General features: G+C 44.6%; 1 protein-coding gene across 1 annotated transcript in view; it reads right to left on the reverse strand.

Annotated features, from left to right (window-relative positions):
* ELL3 (elongation factor for RNA polymerase II 3) overlaps positions 1 to 25,885 on the reverse strand; it is a 152,811-nt gene that overhangs the window by 32,524 nt on the left and 94,402 nt on the right. Inside the window, exons 6-8 of the mRNA XM_040414104.1 lie at positions 21,205 to 21,317; positions 15,645 to 15,759; positions 13,993 to 14,455 (exon numbers count right to left, since the gene is read on the reverse strand). Coding sequence (XP_040270038.1) covers positions 13,993 to 14,455; positions 15,645 to 15,759; positions 21,205 to 21,317 — 691 coding nt within the window. The remainder of the gene's footprint in view (positions 1 to 13,992; positions 14,456 to 15,644; positions 15,760 to 21,204; positions 21,318 to 25,885) is intronic.

The following is a 25,885-nucleotide window of genomic DNA, read 5'->3' on the forward strand; positions in this document are numbered from 1 at the left end:
CTAGAAAGCCCTCTCCAAACCGGTGATTGCAGTTACTTCAGTATCTCTATGTCTGACTTACAGGGGTCCAGGAGGCTGGGGCCTTCTCATTGTAGAGCTGCTTGTCTATATGTGGCATGTCCAGGCTGGGACAGGGAGCTAACACTGCGGCCACTGGCGATTTTCTTGTTATGTCCGGTCACACCACTGTTTGGTCCTGTCTGGGTTTCCATCAAGAATTCAATTTCAGTGTGGGGCCATCAGTCCATATGACCATCAAGCTTTATATCTGGTAAATATGTTTGTACATGTGTGGTGATTGATCTGCAGCCACAGAATTGCAAGAAATCATGACACAAAATGTTGTCATCAGATTACCACAGCCTCAGGCTCTGGGCCTATAATGTGGAGCATTTATAACTCAGCAAATTACTTTTATGTACATTTTACTGTACCCTATCCTGTACGTAGGGTGGCCACCAGTGGCAGATTATGATTGGGGCATTTGGGTCTGTAGCCCCGGGCCCGGCATCGCTGGGGGGCCCAACACCGACCCAAACTTAATTAATACTGTGGGGGCAGTGTGGAGAAATTAATACTGTGGGGGCAAACTACTATATGGGGGTAGTGTGGGGGGGATGTTGCTATTGGGTAGGAACTATAGGGGCATTTCTATTACAAGGACATATTAGAGGACATTATTTTTCAGGGACACTATACAGGCATTATTACCTGGAGCACAATATAGGATGTTATTATTACTGGGGGCACTCTAGGGGACATTATAATTGCTATAGACACTATAGGGACATTTGGGGGTCACTTATCAAACTGATGTAACGTAGAACTGGCTTAGTTGCCCATAGCAACCAGATTCCACTTTTAGTTTTAGACAGCTCCTTTTGAAAATGAAAGGTGGAATCTGATTAGTTGCTATGGGCCACTAAACCAGTTCTACTTTACACTAGTTTGATAAATGACCCCAATTATGAGAAATCTACCATGTCTTATGTAACAAACTCTGTAGAGACGAGATGCGGCTGAAATAATTAGTCATGGCGTTCTGGGGCAAACGGAGGAGAAGAGAAGATCTACATGACAGGAGATGTCACTGGAAGTAAGAGAAATGTGGTGCTGTATTCTATTATATGTAGAGCTGGCTCACTGCTGGGAGCTGTGTCTCATCTTCTCCTCCAAGTCTTTTTTTATTATAATTTACCGTATTTTTCGCTTTATAAGACGCACTTTCCCCCCCAAAATGGGGGGAAGAAGTCCATGCTTCTTATAAATAGAGATGTCGCGAACATAAAATTTTCCGTTCGCGAACGGCGAACGCGAATTTCTGCAAATGTTCGCGAACGGGCGAACCCCCATAGACTTCAATAGGCAGGCGAATTTTAAAACCCACAGGGACTCTTTCTAGCCACAGTAGTGATGGAAAAGTTGTTTCAAGGGGACTAACACCTGGACTGAGGGGGATCCATGGCAAAACTCCCATGGAAAATTACATAGTTGACGCAGAGTTGGATTTTAATCCATAAAGGGCATAAATCACCTAGCAATCCAATTTTTTTTTGAACAACGTGGTTTAAAACATCCAGTGTGTGTATACGATCAGGTATGATGTTGTATCGATCAGGTAGTGTAAGGGTTACGCCCGCTTCACAGACATTGACAGACCAAACTCCCCTTTTAATGCACCGCAAACAGTCCATTTGCCCAACCGCAAACTTCCCATTTGCACAAGGTTGGATACCAAGCTAGCCATGTCCCGTCGATGTCATTGAAGGTTTCTTCCTCCACCCAGCCACGTACAACACCAAGGGTCCCTGAAAGGTAAATTGAATAGATTTTTCGAACGGGGAGATGGTTAAAAAAAAACGCTGGCTCCCTCCCCCTTGTTTGAATCCACGCCACGGTCAGTGCGTCTGCGCCGTGCAATTTACTGTCACACCCGTGAGTGGTATTTTCTGTAGTACTATTCTCATCAGTTTAATCCCTGTATGGTCCCCAATCTGGGATCCATTTATTAAATAGATTTTTTGAACGGGGAGATAGTTAAAAAAACACTGGCTCCCTCCCCTTTGTTTGAATCCACGCCACGGTCACTGCGTCTGCGCCGTGCAATTTACTGTCACACCCGATATGAGTGGTATTTTCTGTAGTTCTCTCTTCTCATCAGTTTAATCCCTGTTACGTCCCCAATCTGGGGTCCATTTATTAAATAGATTTTTCGAACGGGGAGATAGTTAAAAAAACACTGGCTCCCTCCCCTTTGTTTGAATCCACGCCACGGTCACTGCGTCTGCGCCGTGCAATTTACTGTCACACCCGATATGAGTGGTATTTTCTGTAGTTCTCTCTTCTCATCAGTTTAATCCCTGTTACGTCCCCAATCTGGGGTCCATTTATTAAATAGATTTTTCGAACGGGGAGATGGTTAAAAAAACGCTGGCTCCCTCCCCTTTGTTTGAATCCACGCCACTGTCACTGCGTCTGCGCCGTGCAATTTACTCTCACACCCGATATGAGTGGTATTTTCTGTAGTTCTCTCTTCTCATCAGTTTAAATAGATTTTTTTTTATCTGCAAGATATTTGTGAGTGAGTGACACCCTGTAACGGTATGAGTGGAGGCCTAGCCACTAGCCAGTGGCCACAATACAGTCTGTGTGGGCCTGACACACAAGGGCTTGCAAATGTGATTATATCACAGAAAAATATGAAATAGAATTTTTTTTATCTGAAAGGTATTCGAGTGAGTGACACCCTGTAACGGTATGAGTGGAGGCCTAGCCAGTGGCCACAATACAGTCTGTGTGGGCCTGACACACACTGGCTTGCAACTGTGATTATATCACAGAAAAAGATAAAATATAATTTTTTTTTATCTGCGAGGTATTTTCTGTCACACCCTGTATGAATGGTGTGCACACAGTACTGTCTGTGACTGAGCCTGCAGCCTCTCACACACGGGCAGGCAACTGCAATATATATATATATATAAAATAAATTTAAAAAAAAGCAGACTGATGTACCAGCCCTGAAAAGGGCTTTTTGGGGTGCTGTCAGGACGCTGTCCTTACAGCAAATGAGTCTGTGGACACAGAACACTGCCCTAGCTAACGCTTTCCCTATTGAATCAGGAGCAGCAGCACTGTCCCTCCTCTCACTGAGAATGCAGATTCCGAATGAATCTAAAATGGATGCTGTCCAGGAGGTGGGAGGGTCTGGAGGGAGGGTCTGCTGCTGATTGGCTGGAATGTGTCTGCTGACTGTGAGGTACAGGGTCAAAGTTTACTCAATGATGATGTATAGGGGGCGGACCGAACATCGCATATGTTCGCCCGCCGCAGCGAACGCGAACAAGCGATGTTCGCCGGGAACTATTCGCCGGCGAACTATTTGGGCCATCTCTACTTATAAAGCGAACGTGCCCGGAAATATGGCCGTCATATTGCAGGCTGTTATCTAGAGACGCACCTCCAGTGTTAATAATTTTGAGGCGGCGCCCTCTAGTAGGAAGTGTGGGGCGGGCGGCGGTCATTGAAGCTAAATGCTGCCAGCGGGCATGTTTAATAGGACGTGTGAGCGTTCAGTCTGCTGTTGCTTAGCAGCACTGACGCTGTGCTGTCCTCCGCACCACACCTCCGTCCCCTACTGTGACGGCTCCGCCACTGCTGCCTTGTATGTTGAGCTGATTGGTGGTGAGCACGGCGGGAACTGCTGCTCTGCCGCCTCCACCAATCAGTTTAGTCAGTTGCCCGACCGCTCGCCGCCACCGACTGCTCGTCAGCACTGCTTTCCCCTGGGACTACTGGGCTGTCTCTACCTGAGACTTGGTGAGTGACAGCCTGGATATAAAGAAGGGAAGCTCAAGGGCCGACCTGGGCAAATACGTATTACATATGGCTATAACCTCTCCTCATCTATAGGAATACACCCATGTACTGCAGTACATTGGTGCACTCTTTATGATGAGGGGGGTTATAGTCACACTTAATATAAACACTGTCCAGGAGCTGTACTATTATTGGCCTAAGTGTTTGCATTAAATGTGACTATAACCCCCCTAATTCAATGGATGAGGGGGGTTATAGTCACATTTAATATTAACACTGTCCAGGGATTGTACCATAATTGACCTGTGTATATTAAATGTGACCATAAGCCCCCTCATCTAGAGGAACACACCCATGTACTGCAGTACATGGGTGCATTCCTATGGATGAGGGGGGTTATAACACAGGTGAATTACAGTACACTGGACAGTGTTTATATTATATGACTATAACCCCCTTCATCCATAGGTATGCACCCATGTACTGCACATGTTTTTGCCCATCTTTTGGTTGAAAATATTTTTTGATTATTTTCCTCCTCTAAACCTGGGGTGAGTCTTACATTCAGGTGCGTCTTATAAAGCGAAAAATATGGTATGTATTTTAAATTTGGCAACTAAAAATTAATTTTTGCTCCTAAATTTTTCAGTTTTGGAGCCAATGGCTCCTGGGTATTGTCCTGGCCTTGTGCTGGATGGAGGACAGGGAGCCAGGAAACTGGACTGTCCAGCCTAAGGCTGGACATCTGGCTACCCTACCTGTACGCCTCTTCTAAATCTATAATGCTGACGGTCTGTATCCACCGGCATCTTTCCTCTCCTGGTGGGTACAGCTGCTGGAGTGCTTACCCCTTCCACTGCGATCTGTTCCGCTTGTGGCCCCCCGCCTCTTCATGGCTCTTAAAGGTCCTGCGTGCACAAGGTAATCTGTCCCCAGCCTATGGCAGCATTCACTGGGGCATATATGACACCATCTACCCTATGGAAGAGTGCCTGAGCAAAATTCTCACCCTCATTGGCTAACCTCTCCATGGCATATTGGGAGGAGAAATATATATACAATGTGAACAATCCCTTTTATATGCATCTTGAATGGTAGGGCAGATACATAGACGACCTGCTCTGTATCTGGAGCGGACATGTATCTGCCATACCAGAATTCACTAAATATTTGAACAATAATCCATATAACCTTCAATTCACCTGCTCAGTCAATTGCCATAGTATCTGCTTTTTAGATCTTAAGCTTATCGGACTATCAAATATAACGGTCTTGTCTGAGATTTTTAACAAAGAAACCGCAGGGAACGCGATTTTACATGCCAGTAGTCATCATCCTATACATACCATCAGAGGAATCCCTGTAGGAGAATTCCTAAGAGCACGTAGACTATGTAGTACCTATGCATGCGTTTTTTAGGGAATGTCACAACATTAGTTCCCGTCTCAGCCAAAGAGGCTATGCACGATGGATTTAGCAGAGAGTTATGAACATAGCTTTCAGTAAATCCAGAATAGATTTATTGTTCAAAACTGAATCCCAGGGTAGTGGCCCACTTAAACAGGCGAGTAACACAAATGTGTCTAGTTCCAGGAAGGGAAACCTCAATACTGGTCAGCCGCAAGTATTAAAGGAGCCAGAGTATACTATAAAAAGCACAAAAAATAAAGAAATCTTACCGACCCTGGTTTTTACGTACAGCCGGCAATTCACAGAAATACGGCGCATCATCAATAATTGCTTGCCGATATTATATGATGATGATGTCCTATATGATATCTTGAAGGACGGTTGTAGTATTGTGTCCAGGAGGGCTACCGCCTTTGCTAAATCGTTATCACCTTTATTGTATCGATCTACCAAAACTAAATCAGGTTCCTGGCTTCAATACAAAGGTTTTACTAAATGTGGCTCTCATCCTTGCAAAACTTGTAATTTTGTTAATATCACCAAGACATTTCAGAATGCGGATCACTCTCTCACCTTTCCGATCAAAACATACATAAATTGCAATAGCACTGGTGTCATTTATGTGATTTATTGCGCATCATGCGATTTAATGTATGTTGGCAGCACATCACGTAAATTTAAAAATAGGATTTTAGAGCATTTAAACTACATATCTAATCCTACTGTATTGAACATTTCCAGTGCTGCTAAACATTTTATGGTTCAATCAATTTTTATTAGACAGTGATACGCATGTTTGTATCAATCGAGAAATAAATAAAATAGGAGAGACATATACATTCCAAAGAAACATGCATAGTGTACAAGCAGTGTAATGCTATTCAATTTACCTCTGTATGAAATCGGGGAAACAAACTCACAGAGACAGAAAGGGGGGGGGGGGGGGACAGGGGACAGACAAGGGAACAATACAGGGAGAGCCGGGGGGGGGGGGGGGGGGGGTAACATGGCCGAGAACAGTAGATGAGGAAGCTAAAGATGTTTCATACCACCAAGTAACCTAAGTATCACAGTTCAGGAGCTAGGGAACTCGATACTACCAGTAGCTAACCAGTTTGCAAAACGGGATATGTTCCGGAATTGGAACCATGGCTCCCAAGAGCGTGAGAAAATCTGTACCCAATTATGGGATTCTGACCCGAGTTCCTCCATACGAACAAGGGTGTCCATGGCTGAGATCCAGGTTATTCTCTGCAAGCTGTCCGTGGATCTCCATCTGCGGGGGATAATTTGCCTCATGGCCTGTATAAAGATTCTAAGCGCTCCTCTTTTTATCTGTTGGGGGAGTCCCGAATAGATGGACAGTAGGGCAATCAATAATGAGGGTGTAACATTAGAATGGTATAAAGCATTGTATAGGGCAAAAACATCTGACCATATAGAAGAAACTCCTGGGCACTCCCACCAAATATGAAGCATGGTGCCCACTGCTGAGTTACATCGCCAGCACGTATCAGGGACCGATGGATAAAATCGGTGGACCTTCACTGGAGTTCTATACCATCTCATAAGTATCTTATAGTTAAGTTCCTGTAGTCGACAAGACACAATGGACTTATGCATGAACAGGAGTGCTCTGTTCCATTGATCATCAGTCAGTGAAGTATTCAATTCCTTCTCCCAATCAGGCGCGAACTTAGCGCTTGCGATTTGAGTCTTGAGTGGTCAATCCCCAATCTCCCCAGTGCCCAACAAGCCGTATACAAGAGAGATAGCATGCCCAGGACAAGAGTCCGCTAGGCAGAGCTTCTCAAAGTCAGTCAAGCGGGCCGATAACTGCGATCCGGGGGCCAGAGAGTGGAGGAAGTTGCGGAGTTGGAAGTAGAGAAACCATTGGGGATCGCAGTATGTGCGATAGGTCAGCCACAGGGCGTACACCATAGTCACCAATAAGGTCTCGTACCCTAATAGAGGGTGAGGATGTGGCCTGGAAGGGCGGTAGGCGCCCTATAGCCACTGGCAGATTAGGACAACCGCTAAGGACCGTTAAAGGGCCATAGGCCGTGACCAATTTGAGTTTGGACCGCGAACTTACCCCAGGATTTAGCGAGCATATGAAGAAGGGATGGGTTTTTGGGATCTAGTAATTGTCTCTGACGTGTTTGTAGTAACCAGAAAATACCGGTCGCTAGTGAAGGGTCTAGTTCGTGAAGCATCTCTACCCATAATTTCTTTTCCCAGTTGTGGAAAAGATCTAGGACACAGTTTGCTACCGCCGCTCTATAGTAACAGTGCTGCTAAACATTTTATTATCAAACATGATCGCAAGATTAACTCCTTCCGTGCCTTTGCTATTGAAAAAAGTCTCCTGTCATCTCAGGGGAGGCGATCTCAAAAAAGAGATTCTGCTAAGGGAAGCTTACTGGATTTTTAGACTTAACACCAGAATGCCTTCAGGTCTTATGTATTTTTATCAATGAATTGTTTTTCATAACCTGTTTATGGTAATCATGAATAGGAATCCATTTTGCCACTGTTTGTCGATGGACTCATCCCAGATTTTAATATGCATGTTTTACATTGTTTTGTTATGTGTCTGTTCACACCATGTGGATTTTGTTGCACTGACATAGCAGCATATTATTGTAGACCACGCCCTATGGTAGTCAGTGCTACACCCACATGTGATTGCTACCAGGTGTATGATGCTGGTTAGACCATTTTTTTTTTTCTCCTTTTCCACCCCAACTTAGTGGGAGTGGTATTTTCAAGGGAGGTATTTATTACCTGTGTTACGACTAAGGACTTCGTCCGAAACGCGTCAACGAAATACCGCTTGTGTCTGCATTGTCTGTATGTGGATTTATGTTGCTTCAATAAATGGAAGATTTCTACTGCAAAGCATCTACAGTGCCGGATCTTTTCTCTTTTTCCAATAAGTTTCCTGCAATGGTGTGTTCTGACCTCCTGTGCCTGACCTTGGTCTGATAACCGTATTGACCCTGCCCCACCTGTCCTGACCCCTGCCTGATTACCGCATTGATCAGCAGTAGCCACAAGTCAAATCGGTTCAGTGTCAGAATGGGTCTGTCGGTAATCATTCTGCCTCAGCCTCCACTGAATCAAAATGCTTCTCTTTCATCTCTAAAGAGTTAATTTCTTCATCCCTAATACCTGCTTGCTCTTGGATTAACACTGATGACGTTTTTTTAGACGCCATGAAACAACATGCACATTATTATCGTGTAACCATCAGCTCATATTTGCTTTGGAACAAAGCGTACTACAGGTGTGCGGCCCAAGTCCAGGACTTTACATGCAACCACAATAGCAGGGCTGAAAGATACAATAGCTGGCTGAAATGCATAGCCCCTCGTCCTTGCCATTTTAAAATGTAACCACACAGGCTGAACTGGATGCATGTAAGACTGCTGCTGCATGAACAGCTTGTGTTTACACTCTTACGGTTTTTTCTGATTGACTGTTCTTTTCATTGTAACTGGTTTTATCTCTACGTAAAATAACTAAAAAAGACAGATGTCCTCCACGTTACTGTAGAAGGTCAGGCGTGCAAACACAACACATGCACCTGTCCTTATGTGCGTGTATACATGTGCTGGTCTATAACCATGGAGTTACAGTTTACCTTGCATAGTTGTCAGTTGCTTATGTAGCAATCCCGTAACACAATCATATTACTGAAAAACACCATTTCAGAAATGGAGGTATGTGACTTTTGATATCCAGCCCTGCCTCCTCTATATTGGATGCGCATTAGCAGATGATAGACTCCTGTAAATGCAGCCCATAGCTTGTGGGTGAAGAATGAAGAAAGTGAATTAAAATGATATAGTGAATTACCATGAATAATATTTTCTATATAAGCAATTGCTCGATTGTTATGCTGTATCAGTAACAGATAATCCAGCATTACCTACTTGGGTCATTCCTGAGGGATCCCTGTGATCAGGGCTGGCCTTAGGTTGATTGGTGTTCAGTGATGGCCAGTTCGCCATGTTCGCCGGCGAACACATGCGGGCTGCCATCTTGACTCACCCGTCCGGCGATGCACAGGTAAGCCCTTACCTGTGCCTGTGCCTGCGCCGCGAGCCGGTCTGAAACAAATGCGGTCACCGGGAGCAGGCAGTTCCGAGAACAGCCCGATGAAGGCCCCCGGTGGCAGTGAACTCGGAACTGCCTGCTCCTGGTGACCGCATTTGTTTCAGACCGGCTCGCGGCGCAGACACAGGTAAGGACTTACCTGTGCCTCGCCGGACTTGTGATTTAAGATCGCGGGCGAACACGGCGAACTAGCCATCACTGTTGGTGTTATATGTGGTACTTTCTATTGATGCCCCTCTATGATTTACCATATAGTGCCCAAATAATACAGGGATTAAAAGGGTTGTCTCACTTCAGCAACTGGCCCTTACTAATGTATTGTAATTATCCATATTGCCTCCTATGCTGGCTGGATTCATGTTTCCATCACATTATACATTGCTCATTTCCATGGTTACAACCACCCTGCAATCCAACAGTGGTGGCTGTGCTTGCACAGTATAGGAAAAAGCGCTGGCCTATGTGCTCTCCTATGGTCCCGGCCACCAGAGTGGCCGGAGCCTTTTTCTATAGTGTGCAAGCACAACCACCGCTGCTGGATTGCAGGGTGGTCGTAACCATGGGAACAAGAAGTATATAATGTGATGGAAAAATGGATCAAGTCAGCAAAGGAGTCAATATGGACAATCACAATACATTAGTAAGTGCCTGGTATTAACTCTGTCTACATGATAAATGCCATTTGCTCAAGTGAGACAACCCCTTTAAATCACATTGCCATAAGTCTCCAAGTGACACTAGGTATTGTACAGCAGCTGAACACACAAGGGTGGAATCAGCGGCTTCAAGGCCAGGCCACCAAGTTCAGTGGTGCCACCTTCAGTAGTGACATGTGAGCACACTGGTCACACACCCCTAAGGCTTCCTTACTGCTAACTATTATGTCCAGAGCTCATACAGGAGATTTACAGTATAATCATGTGAATTCTGCAAACCCATAGTGGCATTTTTTATAGCAGGGCACCCAATGGCCATTCATTTAACAGCTAGGAGGACTGGCATATTCTTGTATTGTTCTTATGTTTGATATTCATGCCTAACCAGAGATGAGTCAGATGTAACTCAATCAATTCGAATGAGTCACCTGAAAACCGATTAGCCAAACCATGTCATACAGGAAAAGCTCTATGTTTGCACTGTTAACGTCTCCTCCATCTTTATATAGGCTCTTATTAGTCACAGTATATTCTGCATTACACAGAAATAGACATTTACTAATGTGAGTGCGCGTAGACTATGGCGTAAACTACACCAAAATATGGTGCAATTTGGTGCATCTTGGTTTAGTGAAATGATCTGAACCTAACGAAACAAGGATGTAGCTTACCAGGAAATGGATGTGGCCTAGTATGCAATATTTTGTGCCAAAATTGTGCCACTATTCTATTTCAGTCTCAAACTAAGCTGGCCCCTAATAGAACAGTCCTATCCTTGTCCGTAATGCGGACAATAATAGGACATGTTCTATTTCTTTGGCGGAACGGAAATACAGACATATGGAAACGGAATGCAGACGGAGTAACTTCCGTTTTTTTTTTTTGCAAACCCATTAAAATGAATGGTTCTGCATATGGTCCGCAAAAAAAACGGAACGGACACAGAAAGAAAATAAGTTAGTGTGCATGAGCCCTTAGTAATAGTGCTGTTTTATCATGTCTTTTGCACTACCACATCGAGAGTTGCAGTCAAAATCCTGCTGTTACATAATTTCTTAGGCTCCAGTCATATCTACAGCTACAGCCACCATGCTGCTACTGCATCAGGTCTTATACTCCAGACACATCCACAGCTGCAGCCACCATGCTGCTACTGCATCATGTCTTATACTCCAGTCATATCTACAGCTGCAATCAAAATCCTGCTGTTACATCATAGCTTATGTTTCAGTCACATCTTGAACCGACACACAATACTGCTGCAACGTCATGTCTTATGCTCCAGTCACATCCAGAGCTGCAATCAAAATTCTGCTGTTACATCATGTGTTATGCTCCTTTCACATACAGAGCTGCAATCAAATTGCTGCTGTTACATCATGTCTTATGCTCCAGTCACATCCAGAGCTGCAGACACCATTCAGTTGTTGAGTCTGCAGAATACTAAATCTACCAAGATAAATCCCCCTCCTCACTCCTAAATAGTGCCAGGATCCTGGAAAAGCTGAGTCATCACCATGTAGAGCTGTAATAGACTACATATAAACAATACATATACAGCTATAACCCAAACAACAGTTTGTAGCGAAAATGTTTGTTCTGACAGAAACATTCCCCATCTGTCAGATCTTCCTCTCTAGTGATAGTCGCTATTACTGCAGGATGTAAGGCTGTGTTCACATCACATTATTGTTCTACATTTAACGTATACGCATGATATATGGGTCAAACAGCTGCTTCCAACGAAGGTCGTACATTGGCATCCACTGAAGATGCTAGACAAACGGGTGCTGCTGGCGATGAAGAGTCTGGAGGCATTGTCTTTTTTTTTTTTTAAAGAGGAAAGAACTACAACTCCCAGCATGTCCAGACTTATTATGAGGCATTAGTAGACATCATAGGGAGAGTGTTATAAGAAGACAGAACTACAACTCTCAGCATATCCAGAATGGTGTAATGGGGCATCAGAGAGCATTACAGTAAGTGAGAAGGACAGAACTACAACTCCTAGTATTTAACATATAGAGGGATATGACAGAGATACAACTCCCAGCATTTCTAGGATGTTATTACGGGCTATCAGAGAGCAGTACAGTAAGTGAGTAGGAAAGAACTACAACTCCTAGTATTTAACAACTTATACACAGACACACACCACAGGAGCTCCGCCGACATGGTGCCATCACTCAGGTCCTGCACCACTTCTCTGCACTGCTGAGCTCAGTAGGTAAATGGGTGAAATAAAATTGGGTGGAGTGGAATGAGTAAGTTGAAAAGGCTGGGAGGTTTTGTGAGAAGCTGCTGAGGTTTTCCAGCTTCCACAGTGTCTGAAGGTCTGTTAAAGTGAATGCAACATTAAGCCCCCTGTCTGCCTGTGAGCTCTGCTCCTGCACAGAGCAAGGAGACCATTCACTGACTGCAGGATATCTGTTGAAGGGCTCATTCACATGACCGTATGAATGAGTCCCCATCCGTTCCGCAACTTTGCAGAACGGGTGCGGACCCATTCACTTCAATGGGTCCGCAAAAGATGCGGACAGCAAACCTTGTGCTATCCGCATCCGTAGTTCCGTTCCGTGGCCCCGCAAAAATTATAGAGCTTGTCCTATTCTTGTTCGCAATTGCAGACAAGAATAGGCATTTTATGGCATTTTAGGTCCGCAAATTGCGGAACGCACAGGGGCCGGTATCTGTGTTTTGTGGATCTGGAAAACACTCCGGTCGTGTGAATGTAGCCCAACTGCTTTCTGTCTCAGCTTGCAGATATCCATGAAGAAAAGACTACAGAGCAGGTCATGCTTGCATATGCTGGCACTTGCAATTTCAGAATAATGGCATCTTGGCATTCAGAATATTGGTATGCAGTATCGGACTGGCCCCCCCAGAGGATCCTTTGGTGGACCCTGGCTCTTATACCATAGAGGGCCCCAAAGGTCTAGGAGAAAAAAATTGTTTGTAGCTGCCTTTCGGGCCAAGTTCTTGCCATTAGGGTCTATTTCTTTGAATCACAATCTGTTAGACTTTATTGATAACATACGGCTTGGGCCTCAAGAATAATTTCCTCTGGTGGGCCCAAGGAACCCCAGTCCCACCCTGATAGCATGCTGCCATTTAGGATCTCACAATAAGAACACTCACTGACATTTGAAATTTCAGAGTAAGGCCTCATGCACACGACCGTTGTGTGCATCCGTGGCCGTTGTGCCGTTTTCCGTTTTTTTTTTTTGCGGACCCATTGACTTTCAAAATCGGAAAGTGCGGCACCTGAGGGGTTAATTGTGCGGATCACAGCCCCCTGTAAGAGATCTGGTGCTGCCCGGCAGCAGGGGGCAGTCATGTACACAGTTCTTAGTATATTCTAACTTGAAGCATCCCCATCACCATGGGAACGCCTCTGTGTTAGAATATACTATCGGATCTGAGTTTCACGATCTAACTCATATCCGACAGTATATTCTAACATAGAGGCGTTCCCATGGTGATGGGGACGCTTCAAGTTAAAATATACCATCGGATTGGAGAAAACTCTGATCCGATGGTATAATAGGGACTCCTGACTTTACATTGAAAGTCAATGGGGGACGGATCCGTTTTCAATTGCACCATATTGTGTCAATGTCAAACGGATCTGTCCCCATTGACTTGCATTGTAAGTCAGGACGCATCAAGGAAGACCCACGGACGAAAAAACGGTCACGGATCACGGACCTACGGACCCCGTTTTTGCGGACCTTAAAAAAAAAACGGTTGTGTGCATGAGGCCTAAAGCTGTGTGGTCATTTGTGGTCTATGAATAGTGTTATGCCGGCACTTAGGCTCTCAGTATTGGGGTTCTCAGACTTATAGTACACACCGACATTTCAGAGTAATGGCACATTGATATTTGAAGTCTCAGAATAATGTTATCACAACATTTGAGGTCTTAGGCTAATACCACAGTGACATTTTCGGCCCCAGGCTGAGGAAAATTCAAGGCCATGCTTACCTTCAGGAGATGTGAGGCATCTTTCCAACATGAGGGCTTCTTCTTCCCAGTCATCTTCCTCCTCTTCCTCTTCACTGGATTCATGATCTTTCTTCTGCTTTTTGTGCCAGTCAGATGTATTGTCCAGATGGGATGCAGGACTTGTCTCCTGTCTAAATCTCACTTTGTCGTTTTCTGACCCATCACAAGGCGTTGTCCTTTTGTGTGTTTCCCTGTGGTGTTTTTTTTCCAATGTTCGATGCGTTTTCTGTTTTTTGTGACTTTGTTGAGACACAAGACGGTGGTTTTCAGGGACTGCTCCTACGCTTTTGCCAGTTTCAGAACCCAGATGGTGTCTAGCTTTTGATGAGTGTGAAGTGGATACAGAAGTAGAATGTCCTTCATGTAAATGACTGTCCTGGTGTGAAGATTTTATTCTTTTATAGCTCTTGTTCCCTGTGTTATCTGCTTCTGCCTGACGTTTCTGAAAGTCAAGATATAGGCCAACATGTGAAACTGACAGAACAATGGGGCACAGTGACTAAGATAAATGCAATGGGATTCTGCTGGACATGCCTTTTTGCATCTTGCTAGACAAGGGGGACTTAGCAGAAAAGGTGTGGCTTTACATGTGCAACAATGCACCAATTTTTTGGTGCCAGAAATTCTTAAAGGGTAAACCAATCGCAAAGTGGCATAAAGGTAGACAAAAGAGTATAATAAAATTGTTTAGAAAAAAAATCTGCTGCTGGCCATATGTATGGGATAGCTGTCAGTCGTACAAGTGTTTCTCCCAAGTGCCCCATACACATGCACGCTCAGTTGTGGCCAGGCGTGCATGGTTTCTCAATGGGGAAAGAAGAATAAGCTGCTGCAAGACACTTATCTCCCTTGGAACACAAGGATTCAACCTGCCCACAGAGAAGAGAAGCCCCTAGAGATGAATGGGGCAGCAGCGCATGGCATGATCATTGCTCCATACAATCTGGGCACTCAGCGACCCCCCCATTCTCGTGATTGGTGGGTGTTCCAGTGGTTGGACGTTCACCAAACAGATACTTATCACCTATTCTGTCGATAGGTAATAAGTGATTATGGTGGGACAATCCTTTTGTTTTAAATTGAAATGGAGCTGACTCATCATGGTGTATATACTGGGTATAGGTTTATAAGACAGACACACAGACAGCATAAGGCCTATGTAAGAACAGTGTGTGGGCGTCATGATCTCCATCAACTGCAGGGCAGAGAGTGAGATGTCTCTCTCATGGCTTCCTAGGAAGCTTTTAGATTCAGAAAGATCTGAAGCGTGCTCATGGAATAAGATTGGGCAGATTACTTCTTCCCTGTACAGCATCCAAAAGATGTCCACAGTAGGATCCTGTCCTAAGTAAAGTGTTAATAAATAAGCAGACATTAGGCGCCATAAGTCTCAGCTGCACTGTGCGGTATGGTAAGTATCTGTATGTCCTTCCTACATAAATAGACAAATACAGAGGTAAGAATGGAAATAGCAATATGTATGTGTGTATGGCCCAGATAGGAGAAGCTTTAAGGACACATCAAAAAATAACTAAATATCATTGAATATATCAAATTAATATATCAGGTAAGAGTTAAGGTCTATAGGGCTCACCCAACATTGGAGACACTTATAGAGAACCAAAACTTACAGCATCAGGAGGCCTATGGTGGACACCGGGATGAGTAGATGACAGGCCATGGTGTGTTCTTGCTCTCTCAGCAGTTGTCTGGTAATTCTGTGACAAAGAATTGCTTGGGTGTTTCCTACAATGTAAGACAAGATAAAACAATTGTCAGGCCAGGTGAAGAAAGCCTAGACGACTTGGGTGGATCTGATTAAATAATTGCAGTAAAGAAAAATGCAATGCATGCATTCCTAACAGGCATGATGTGAGGACCCGTTGAGCAACATTTTACTTTCACCCTAACCTTCCTGTGATTGATGGAGCTTCACGTTCCATGACAAATGGAAGGCTACAAGTTGCAATCCACTAACATAATTTCAGATTAAGACCTGAATTAGTCAAGTGTAAAACCTCCCTGTGACAACCATCCCTTCCTAGTCATCCAGACTGCAAGGAAACCACAACTATAGATCAGCCACAGCCAAAGTGGTGCCTGCAGAATGATGACTATATCTAGAGGAAGGAGAGGCTGTCACGGTACAAGCAAGCCATAAATCTCATTTACTTATTAGCACTGTGATGGTAGAAAATACCATAGAAACCATACTTCGGCATAAAAAATAACAGAAATGCACTATTCACAAAGTGGCCAGAGTGAGTGTCTCCTGAATGGTACTGATCCCACCACTAGCCGGTTAACACTGTAAGAAAAATATAGATACGACAAATGCATCTTTATTGGGTTTTCTGACATAATGAAAAACCTGGTCAACACGAGGAATTGTGATAATATAACATAAGATCCAATACTTACTGGTTAAATCACCCACAGCCCTGCTAGTCTCTGTTTACCTGGCTATAGCAATGATGTGCCTACATACCCACGTGATCACTGCAGCCGATCATTGGCTTCAGTGGTACGGAGCTGGAAGGGGCTAATTGCAGTTGCTGGGAGATGCAGGCGCTTGATGAGCTGCTACCCACCCACAGAAAGGCAAGCATGTCCTCCAGATATGTGAGTAGAAAGAGTTTTAAAGGGTCTCTGAGTGTTCAGAAAACATTTGATATATCATAGAGACATATCAATAGTTTTGATTGGTGGGGGTCTGAGTGCTAAGACCCCCGTGATCCCTAGAATGAGGAGAGAATGGCGCTGGCATATCATGCTCTCTCGCCTCATTGCAGGAGGCTGAATCAGAACGGGCCCATAAACTCTTTATTTAGTCTGTCTCACGTCCTCTCCTGCAGTCAGAAAAGGGAGCATGATAAGCCAGCTCTTCTCTCTCCTCGTTCTAGAGATTGTGGGGGGTATCAGCACTCAGACCCCCACTGATCAAAAGTTCAGACATGTTTTTATGGCACTGTAAAAGTTTTCTGAAAACTCAGCGACCCTTTAAATGTATGGGACAACCTCTTCAAAATGTTTTTTATCTCTTACCTTAGAATTCACGGAGGACACATAGATTATGTACATATACCATTATATTTCTACTCGGCTTAAGGGAACGTATCACCAGAAAATGAACTATTGTTTAAATCATGGTTTTACGTTAAATATTTGTTTTAAAAAATTTTGATTTAAAATTTTTCATGTCACTACCGATATTAACACATCTCAATATCATGCAGTTTTCACTCTGGCCACCGAGCCACATAATATATATATATATAACACTTCCTGTTCTGTACATATCCCTTTTCTTCATCATTATCATCACAGGCTGGATAACACCTATATATATAGATAACACATGATCCACCATTCACAATAGGTGAATGGAACAGCTTGTCTACTTTGCCTCCCTATACAGTGACCTCTGCACAGGTCACACAGTATGTCTAGGGAACTCTCCCATAAAACTCAATGAGGCTATTATCCCGGTGGCTGCTGTAACATTTTTACGACTTTTTATTTCTTATAGAGTGGTCTATGGGAAATATCTGAAAAATGCCACACCCAGAGTGTAATGAGGTTTGAAAAGAATGCCATGGAACCCAAAAAATACAAGTGAAAATAAGTGTCAAAAAAGTGTGTTTGTAGTTTTCTGTTGAGGCCTTATGCACACAAAAGTTATTTTTTACGTTTCCGTTCCGTTTTTTGCGTTCCGTATATGGAACAATTCATTTCAAAGGGTCCGCAAAAAAACGGAATGTACTCCGTATGCATTCCGTTTCCATATTTCCATTCTGTTCAAAGATAGAACATGTCCTATTATTATCCGTATAATGGAAAAGGATAGTACTGTTCTATTAGGGGCCAGCTGTTCCGCTCCACAAAAAACGGAATGCACACGGACGTCATCCGTATTTTTTGCGGATCCGTTTTTTGCAGACCGCAAAATACTGAAAAAGCCATACGGTCGTGTGCAATGGGCCTTACAGCTAACATCTGGCTGCAGCAATCCCACAAAAATACTGCTAAAAGCACAGTGTTCTGGCAAAAATAAAAAACTATGTGTGAAATCTCTCTGAGGGCCACTCCACGCATTTTGCTCTGGAGTTTTTGTTTACTAATAAACATTTTTTCTATACCATACGCAGTTTTTATAACTATGTTTTGTTTGTTAAATAACTCAGTGAATGTTTTTTTTTTTTTTTTCCCCCATAAGGCTACATGCACCCGACCGTATGTGTTGTGCGGTCCGCAAATTGCAGATCCGCAAAAAAAAAAAAATAGGACATCCGTATGCCATCATTTTTTTTTGCGTATCCAGTATAACAATGCCTAAGGTGTGCTGCCCGTTGCCGTATTGCGCACCGCATTTGCGAATCCGCAATACATGGGCACCCTTCCGAGTGCATTCCTCATCACGGATGCAGACCCATTCACTTCACTTTCGTCCCGTACTTCCGTTCCGCAAAAAGATAGAACATGTCCTTTTGCGGAGCGGCCGGATCGCGGACCCATTAAAGTGAATGGGTCCGCGATCCACTGCGGCTGCCCCATGGTCAGGGCTCGTGCATTGCGGCCCGCATATTGCGGGCCGCAGCACGGCCACGGGGGGCACACGTTTGTGTGCAGGAGGCCTAAAACGGACAAGAATAGGACATGTTCTTTTTTTGGCGGGGCTACAGAACGGACATACTGATGCGGACAGCACACGGTGTACTGTCCGCATTTTTTGCGGACCCATTGAAATGAATAGGTCCGCATCCTAACGCAAAAAAAAACAAACGAACGGAGACGGAAACAAACAACGTTCGTGTGCATGTAGTCTAAAGATAAGAGATGGCAGAATGCCTGAAAAACACCACAGCAGTTTTAAACAAACACCACCTAATTAACAAAATTGTTTGCAGCAGAAATTGCTTGTGTGTGTCCTGCATTTCATATTTTCCATGGACTTTCAGCTAACATCTGGAACCAGTGTCAAAAAACGCACCAAAAACATAGGTGCAAAAAAAAATGCTAGCAACCGCAGAAGTGCATATAAATGCTACTAAAAACCTGTGTGAACCCACCCTTGACGTCCACTGAAAATGTATCTGTGTTTCATCAGTGAAGATATCCATTTCTGTTTTTTTGACCCCCGTGTATCAACCATAATTAATTTCCAGAGCATTTCCTTCCAATGGTCCGTGAAAACAATTGACAGAACATGAATGCCTGTGTTGTGCCAGTGGTTTTTCTCTGACCCATAGACTGACACTGTTGTGTCAGTGGAAAACTGCTGATGTGTAAACAAACACAATAAAATCAATGAATATGTATGCTGTCCATGGAAAATGCGGATAGCACACGTCTGTGAAAAACGGAAATGTGAGGAACTTACAGCCTCTATGAAAGGCAGTAACAGGGCTTTTGTTACTATGTGGACCCCTTGGTTCACCTTCCAAGACTCAACGGAGTACCGGAATTTGCTGGCCTGAGAGTCTCGTTTGGACACCAATGTACTCTCCACTCCTCCCTCCACCTCTATCCTAATCCTCTGTCCCCCCCTATTCCCTTTTGTATCCTTGTCCTGTGCGCCCCCTCTCCATTTATATTGTTGATTGTTGATTTGTCTTTTAATTTCATGCAGAGGCCATGTCTTCTTGGCCTTTTGTTTTTCTATTTGAGTTTTTTTTTTTGTCAGATGAATCAAGGTGCTTTATTGTCACCGCAAGCTGAATATCAAACACTGACCGTGGTGTTGTAATTGTATGTGTATTGTTGGATTATGTTCCATGATGTCAGTCGGCTTGGTCTGACAACTATTTTCTAATGTATGAGATTCAACATGCAATAATTTTGTTATTTTTGCAAGATAGAAATAAAACAAAAAAAAAAAAAAAAGGAAAAAAAAAAAAGAAAAACGGAAATGTGAATGAGGCTTTAGGCTTATTGCACACGAACGTGTGCGCTCTGTTGCCGTATTGCGGACCGCATTTGCGGATCCGCAATACACAGGCACCGTTCCGTGTGCATTCCGCATCACTGATGCGGACCCATTCGCCCCGTACTTCCGTTCCGCAAAAAGATAGAACATGTCCTATCTTTTTGCGGAACGGCCGGATCGCGGACCCGTTAAAGTGAATGGGTCCGCGATCCGCTGCGGCTGCCCCGCGGTGGGGGGCATGGCCACGGGGCGCACACGTTCATGTGCAAGAGGCCTTAATGTGTTAGGCCCCTTTCACACGGGCGAGTATTACGCGTGGATGCGATGCGGGAGGTGAACGCATTGCACCCGCACTGAATACTGATCCATTCATTTCTATGGGACTGTTCACATGAGCGGTGATTTTCACGCATCACTTGTGCGTTGCGTGAAAATCGCAGCATGCTCCTCTTTGTGCGTTTTTCACACAACACAGGCCCCATAGAAGTGAATGGGGTTGCTTGAAAATCACAAGCATCCGCAAGCAAGTGCGGATGCGGTGCGTTTTTCACGCACGGTTGCTAGGAGACGATCGGGATGGAGACCCGATCATTATTATTTTCCCTTATAACATGGTTATAAGGTAAAATAATAGCATTCTGAATACAGAATGCATAGTAAAACAGCGCTGGAGGGGTTAAAAAAAAATAAAAAAATTTTTAACTCACCTTAGTCCAATTGATCGCATAGCCCGGCATCTACTTCTGTCTCCTTTGTTGAATAGGACCTGTGGTGAGCATTAAGTACAGTTACAGGACCTTTGATGATGTCACTCCGGTCATCACATGGTACGTCACATGATCTTTTACCATGGTGATGGATCATGTGATGACCGGAGTGACGTCATCAAAGGTCCTGGAATGAATGCTCACCACAGGTCCTGTTCAGCACAGAAGGAGACAGACGAGATGCCGGCAGCGCCAGCAAGTGGATTAAGGTGAGTTAAAAAATGTTTTATTTTTTTTTAACCCCTCCAGCGCTAGTTTACTATGCATTCTGTATTCAGAATGCTATTATTTTCCCTTATAACCATGTTATAAGGGAAAATAATACAATCTGCAGAACACAGAGGTACCAAACACGCGCAATTTTTCTCACGCGAGTGCAAAACGCATTACAATGTTTTGCACTCGTGGGGAAAAATCGCGGGTGTTCCCGCAACGCACCCGCACATTTTCCCGCAACGCCCGGGTGAAAGGGGCCTTAGATAAAACAGCTCCTCATACCTTGTCATGTGCTGCCTTTCTTCTGGGGTGTACCCCAGCCAGTCCTTCTGTACTTGGCTGTAGAGCTCCTCTCTCAGGCAGTACTTGCCATCCTTTGGACTTAAGCATCCTACCTGGGATTTAGAAAAAGGCAATGATATTAAATGTAGAACCTCTTGAATTACATATCTGTATGGAAAGGATGTCTGTTCTAGAGGATGTGTGAAACAATGAAGTTCAAATGGCAGACTGTGATAAAACAGATTATAATCCACCCAACCTTGTTATTTATATATCAGGTCACACAAGCCTGAAACGTTACACCTCAATCCTCATCCAAAGCGTTCTTAGCGAGGCCTTAGAAGAATAGAAGGTCACTGAGCTTAGAGTAAGCCGCTCAAGTTCAATCTTTCCAAAAAAATTAAATGATTTCAGCTGCTATTTTTTCTTAATTTAATTTAGGAGTTGTGAACAAGTTAATCCTTAAATTGAAGGGTGTATCTGTCCAACTACAGATTTGCATATTGGCAAGATCTCTCTATCTTGCAACTAGCATTTTCCCCGCAAAGTACATTCCCATGTAAGTTATATGTTCATACTAATGCCATAATTTAACTATGCTAATAGTCCTATAAACATAAATTCAGAAGCTTTATGATTGCGGTATTGGCTATGGAACATGACCTGGAACTTTTGGGGTATTTGTTCTTATAGCGGCCTATTTGGAATGCAGCACTAGCAAGCAGGTAATCAGACCTGCTAAGCAGAGATGAGCGAATTTTTCAAAAATTCAATTTGCTGGTTCGCCGAATTTGTCGGGAAAAATTTGGTTCGATCCGAATAAATTTGCGGTGAATTACGTAAAAAAAATGCTATTTCCTGGCTGCAGAGAGCCTTTATAGTGGTGTAGAACACTGTGCCTTGCAGTAACATGCATAGGGAGTCTGCTTTGGTAGTGAAATAATACTGTGAGTCAGTATGACATGCAGATGACAGGCGTCGCTCTTAGAATCACTGCACACTTTACTTATTTGGGCAGTCACGGGGCCAAAACTGATCAAATAACTCAAGTATCAACTCAGCCTTACAGGTCAATGTTAGCGCCAAGGAGAAGCGCACTCCTTTTACACCGTCGTCAGCTGATTCCACATAGATGTCTACAGAACCTGCTCTATTAAACTCTTATACAAGTAGAGCCCTCCTGACAGAGTGGAGAGGGTGTCAGCGGTAAGTTTGTGTTGAAGTCACTGATTAATTTTCCCCATTCTCTTATCCGTCAGAACAATTACTCAGAAAAAACGGATCCTGTCTGTGGAGCATCTGCCTTCACTTGGTCAGCATTTGCTCAATAAACCATCAGTATTGCTAAAGGCAAAAAAAAACGGAGTGGGACTAAAACAGAGATGACACGTGAATGGAATATTTGCATGTCTTCTGTGTTTTCTACCCACTCCTGCTTTTGGCTACCAAATCACAAGCCAATTCTGATGGGACCATACAGGCCTTACAGCTGCTACACAGACAGGATCCGTTGTGCATCTCGTTTTTCCTTCCTTCTGACAGATCAGAAGTGTCAAATAAATGATGATGTCAGCCAAGCCGAAAGCCAAAATAGTGGCCCAGTCATTAAGTGGGGAGGGTGGGAAGAGCATGAGGTGAAAGCAGCATGAGGAGACCACAGAGTGGCCCAATGACAGGGTCTGAAGGTGGCGGCAGAATAAGTGTCACGGCTGTATGTGAGCAACAATAGTATACACAGTAAAAGAGCTACTGACCGGACCCAAACTAGGGAGGATAAAGGGTGACCCCTGTCCGACCCTCAAAGCTCTCCCTATGCTGCTAAAGCACATGCCCGGATCCAAATGGCGGAACGAGTAATGCCCACGTGCCTAAGACTGATGACCACTGTAACCCCTACAATAGTGGAAGGGGCACGGCCACCGGTGCCCTACTCAGTATATGTAGGGAACCGTGGCCACCTCAGATCCAGTCAGAAAATAATCAGGTACACAACAATGTCTGTACACTTAGCTGAAGGTGTTGCAGCCGCAGAGAAGACGGATCCAAGGACAGCTGGCAATATCCGGAGTGCTTGCTGCAGCAGAACACAGGTCCAGTGAACTGATAGCTACAAGTGAAGATACTAAAGCAAGAGCTACAACTGAATTGAGAACTATAATCCACGCCCTACAATAGGAGGAGGGGTGATATAAAGAGAGGGAAATCAAACGCATGAGGAACAGCTGGGAGGAAGGAAACCAAAAGTAAACAGCAGTGAGAACTACTCCCAGCTCTAGTAGTGACATCATCACAGGGGTGGAGAAACAGAGCTGTGAGAACGTCCCAAAGCTCTGGTAGTGACAGTACCCCCCCCTCTACGGGTGGACTCCGGACACCCAGGACCCACCTTCTCAGGATGAGCCCTATGAAATGCCCTGATGAGGCGAGTGGCTTTAATGTCCGACACCGGAACCCACATCCTCTCCTCAGGACCATAACCCTTCCAATGAACGAGGTACTGAAGAGAACCGCGGACAATGCGAGAGTCCACAATTCTGGAAACCTCAAACTCCAGATTGCCATCAACCAAAATCGGAGGAGGAGGCAAAGAGGAGGGTACCGTGGGCTGGACATATGGTTTTAAGAGAGATCTGTGAAATACATTATGTATCTTCCAAACCCGTGGAAGATCAAGACGGAAGGCAACAGGATTGATGACTGACAAGATTTTATAAGGCCCAATAAACTTGGGACCCAATTTCCAGGAGGGAACCTTCAGTTTAATGTTTCTTGTAGACAACCACACCAGATCACCCACATTCAGGTCCGGACCAGGCACACGTCTCTTATCAGCCACACGCCTATACCTCTCACTCATCTTTTTAAGATTACTCTGAATCTTTTGCCAAATGGTAGACAAAGACGAGGAAAATCTCTCCTCCTCAGGTAAACCAGAAAGAGCCCCTCCCGAGAATGTCCCAAACTGCGGATGGAACCCATATGCACCAAAGAATGGTGACTTATCAGAAGATTCCTGACGACGGTTGTTCAGAGCAAACTCAGCAAGAGGGAGAAATGAACACCAATCCTCCTGGTTCTCTGCCACAAAACAGCGCAAATATGTCTCCAGATTCTGATTGAGGCGCTCAGTCTGACCATTCGACTGCGGGTGAAAAGCAGAAGAGAAGGACAGCCGAACCCCCAGGCGAGAACAGAAAGCCTTCCAGAACCTGGACACAAACTGCGTGCCTCTATCGGAAACAATATCAGAGGGAATGCCGTGCAATTTAACAATATGGTCGACAAAAGCTTGCGCCAACGTTTTAGCATTGGGTAAACCAGGGTACGAAAGGTACGAAATGAGCCATCTTGCTAAAACGGTCCACCACCACCAGGATCACCGACTTCCCCGAGGAACGAGGAAGATCCGTGATAAAGTCCATGGACAGGTGTGTCCTAGGACGGGAAGGTATGGGTAACGGGAGAAGGGAACCTGAAAGCCGTGAACGAGGGACCTTAGCGCGAGCGCACGTCTCACAAGCAGCCACAAAACCCTCCACCGACTTACGAAGAGCCGGCCACCAAAATCTCAGAGCAATGAGATCTACCGTGGCTCTACTCCCGGGGTGACCAGCAAGAACCGTATCATGATGCTCCTTAAAGAGTTTGTGACGTAGCTCAGGAGGCACGAACAACTTCCCAGAAGGACAACGGGCAGGTGCCTCAGTCTGGGCAGCCTGGACCTCGGCCTCCAAATCGGAATATAGAGCAGAAACAACTACCCCCTCCGCCAAAATGGGACCCGGGTCCTCGGAGTTTCCTCCTGCCAGAAAACAGCGAGAGAGAGCATCAGCCTTCACATTTTTTATCCCAGGTCGGAATGTAACAACAAAATTGAATCTGGAGAAGAACAGAGACCATCTGGCCTGTCTCGGATTCATACGCCTGGCCGACTCCAAGTATGCCAGATTCTTATGGTCGGTAAAAACGGTGATAGGGTGCCTGGCCCCCTCCAACCAATGGCGCCATTCCTCGAAAGCCAACTTGATGGCCAACAACTCCCTATCTCCCACATCATAGTTTCTCTCTGCCGGGGAGAGTTTTTTAGAGAAAAAGGCACAGGGTCGCCATTTGGCAGGAGAAGGGCCCTGGGACAAAACCGCACCCACACCCACCTCGGAAGCATCCACCTCAACAATAAAAGGTAAGGAAACATCGGGATGCACCAAGACGGGAGCAGACGCAAAACTCTCTGTAATCTTAGAAAAGGCTGCAAGCGCCTCCTCCGACCAAGAGGAAAAATCTGCCCCCTTTTTTGTCATGTCAGTGAGGGGTTTGACAACAGAGGAATAATTCAAAATGAACTTTCTGTAATAGTTCGCAAAACCCAGAAAGCGCATCAATGCCTTCTGATTCTCAGGAAGCTCCCACTCAAGTACAGCACGGACCTTCTCCGGATCCATGCGAAAACCAGAAGCAGAGAGGAGAAAACCCAGAAATTGAATCTCCGATACCATAAAAAGACATTTCTCCAGCTTGGCGTACAATTTATTTTCCCGCAGAATCTGCAGAACCTGAAAAAGATGATCCTGATGGGTCTGAACATCAGGGGAAAAAATCAAAATATCATCAAGATACACCAATACAAATTTCCCCATTAAATGGTAGAAAATACTATTAACAAAATGCTGAAAGACGGCCG

Source organism: Bufo bufo, chromosome 1, assembly GCF_905171765.1.
Source record: "Bufo bufo chromosome 1, aBufBuf1.1, whole genome shotgun sequence".
Classification (NCBI taxonomy): Eukaryota; Metazoa; Chordata; class Amphibia; order Anura; family Bufonidae; genus Bufo; species Bufo bufo.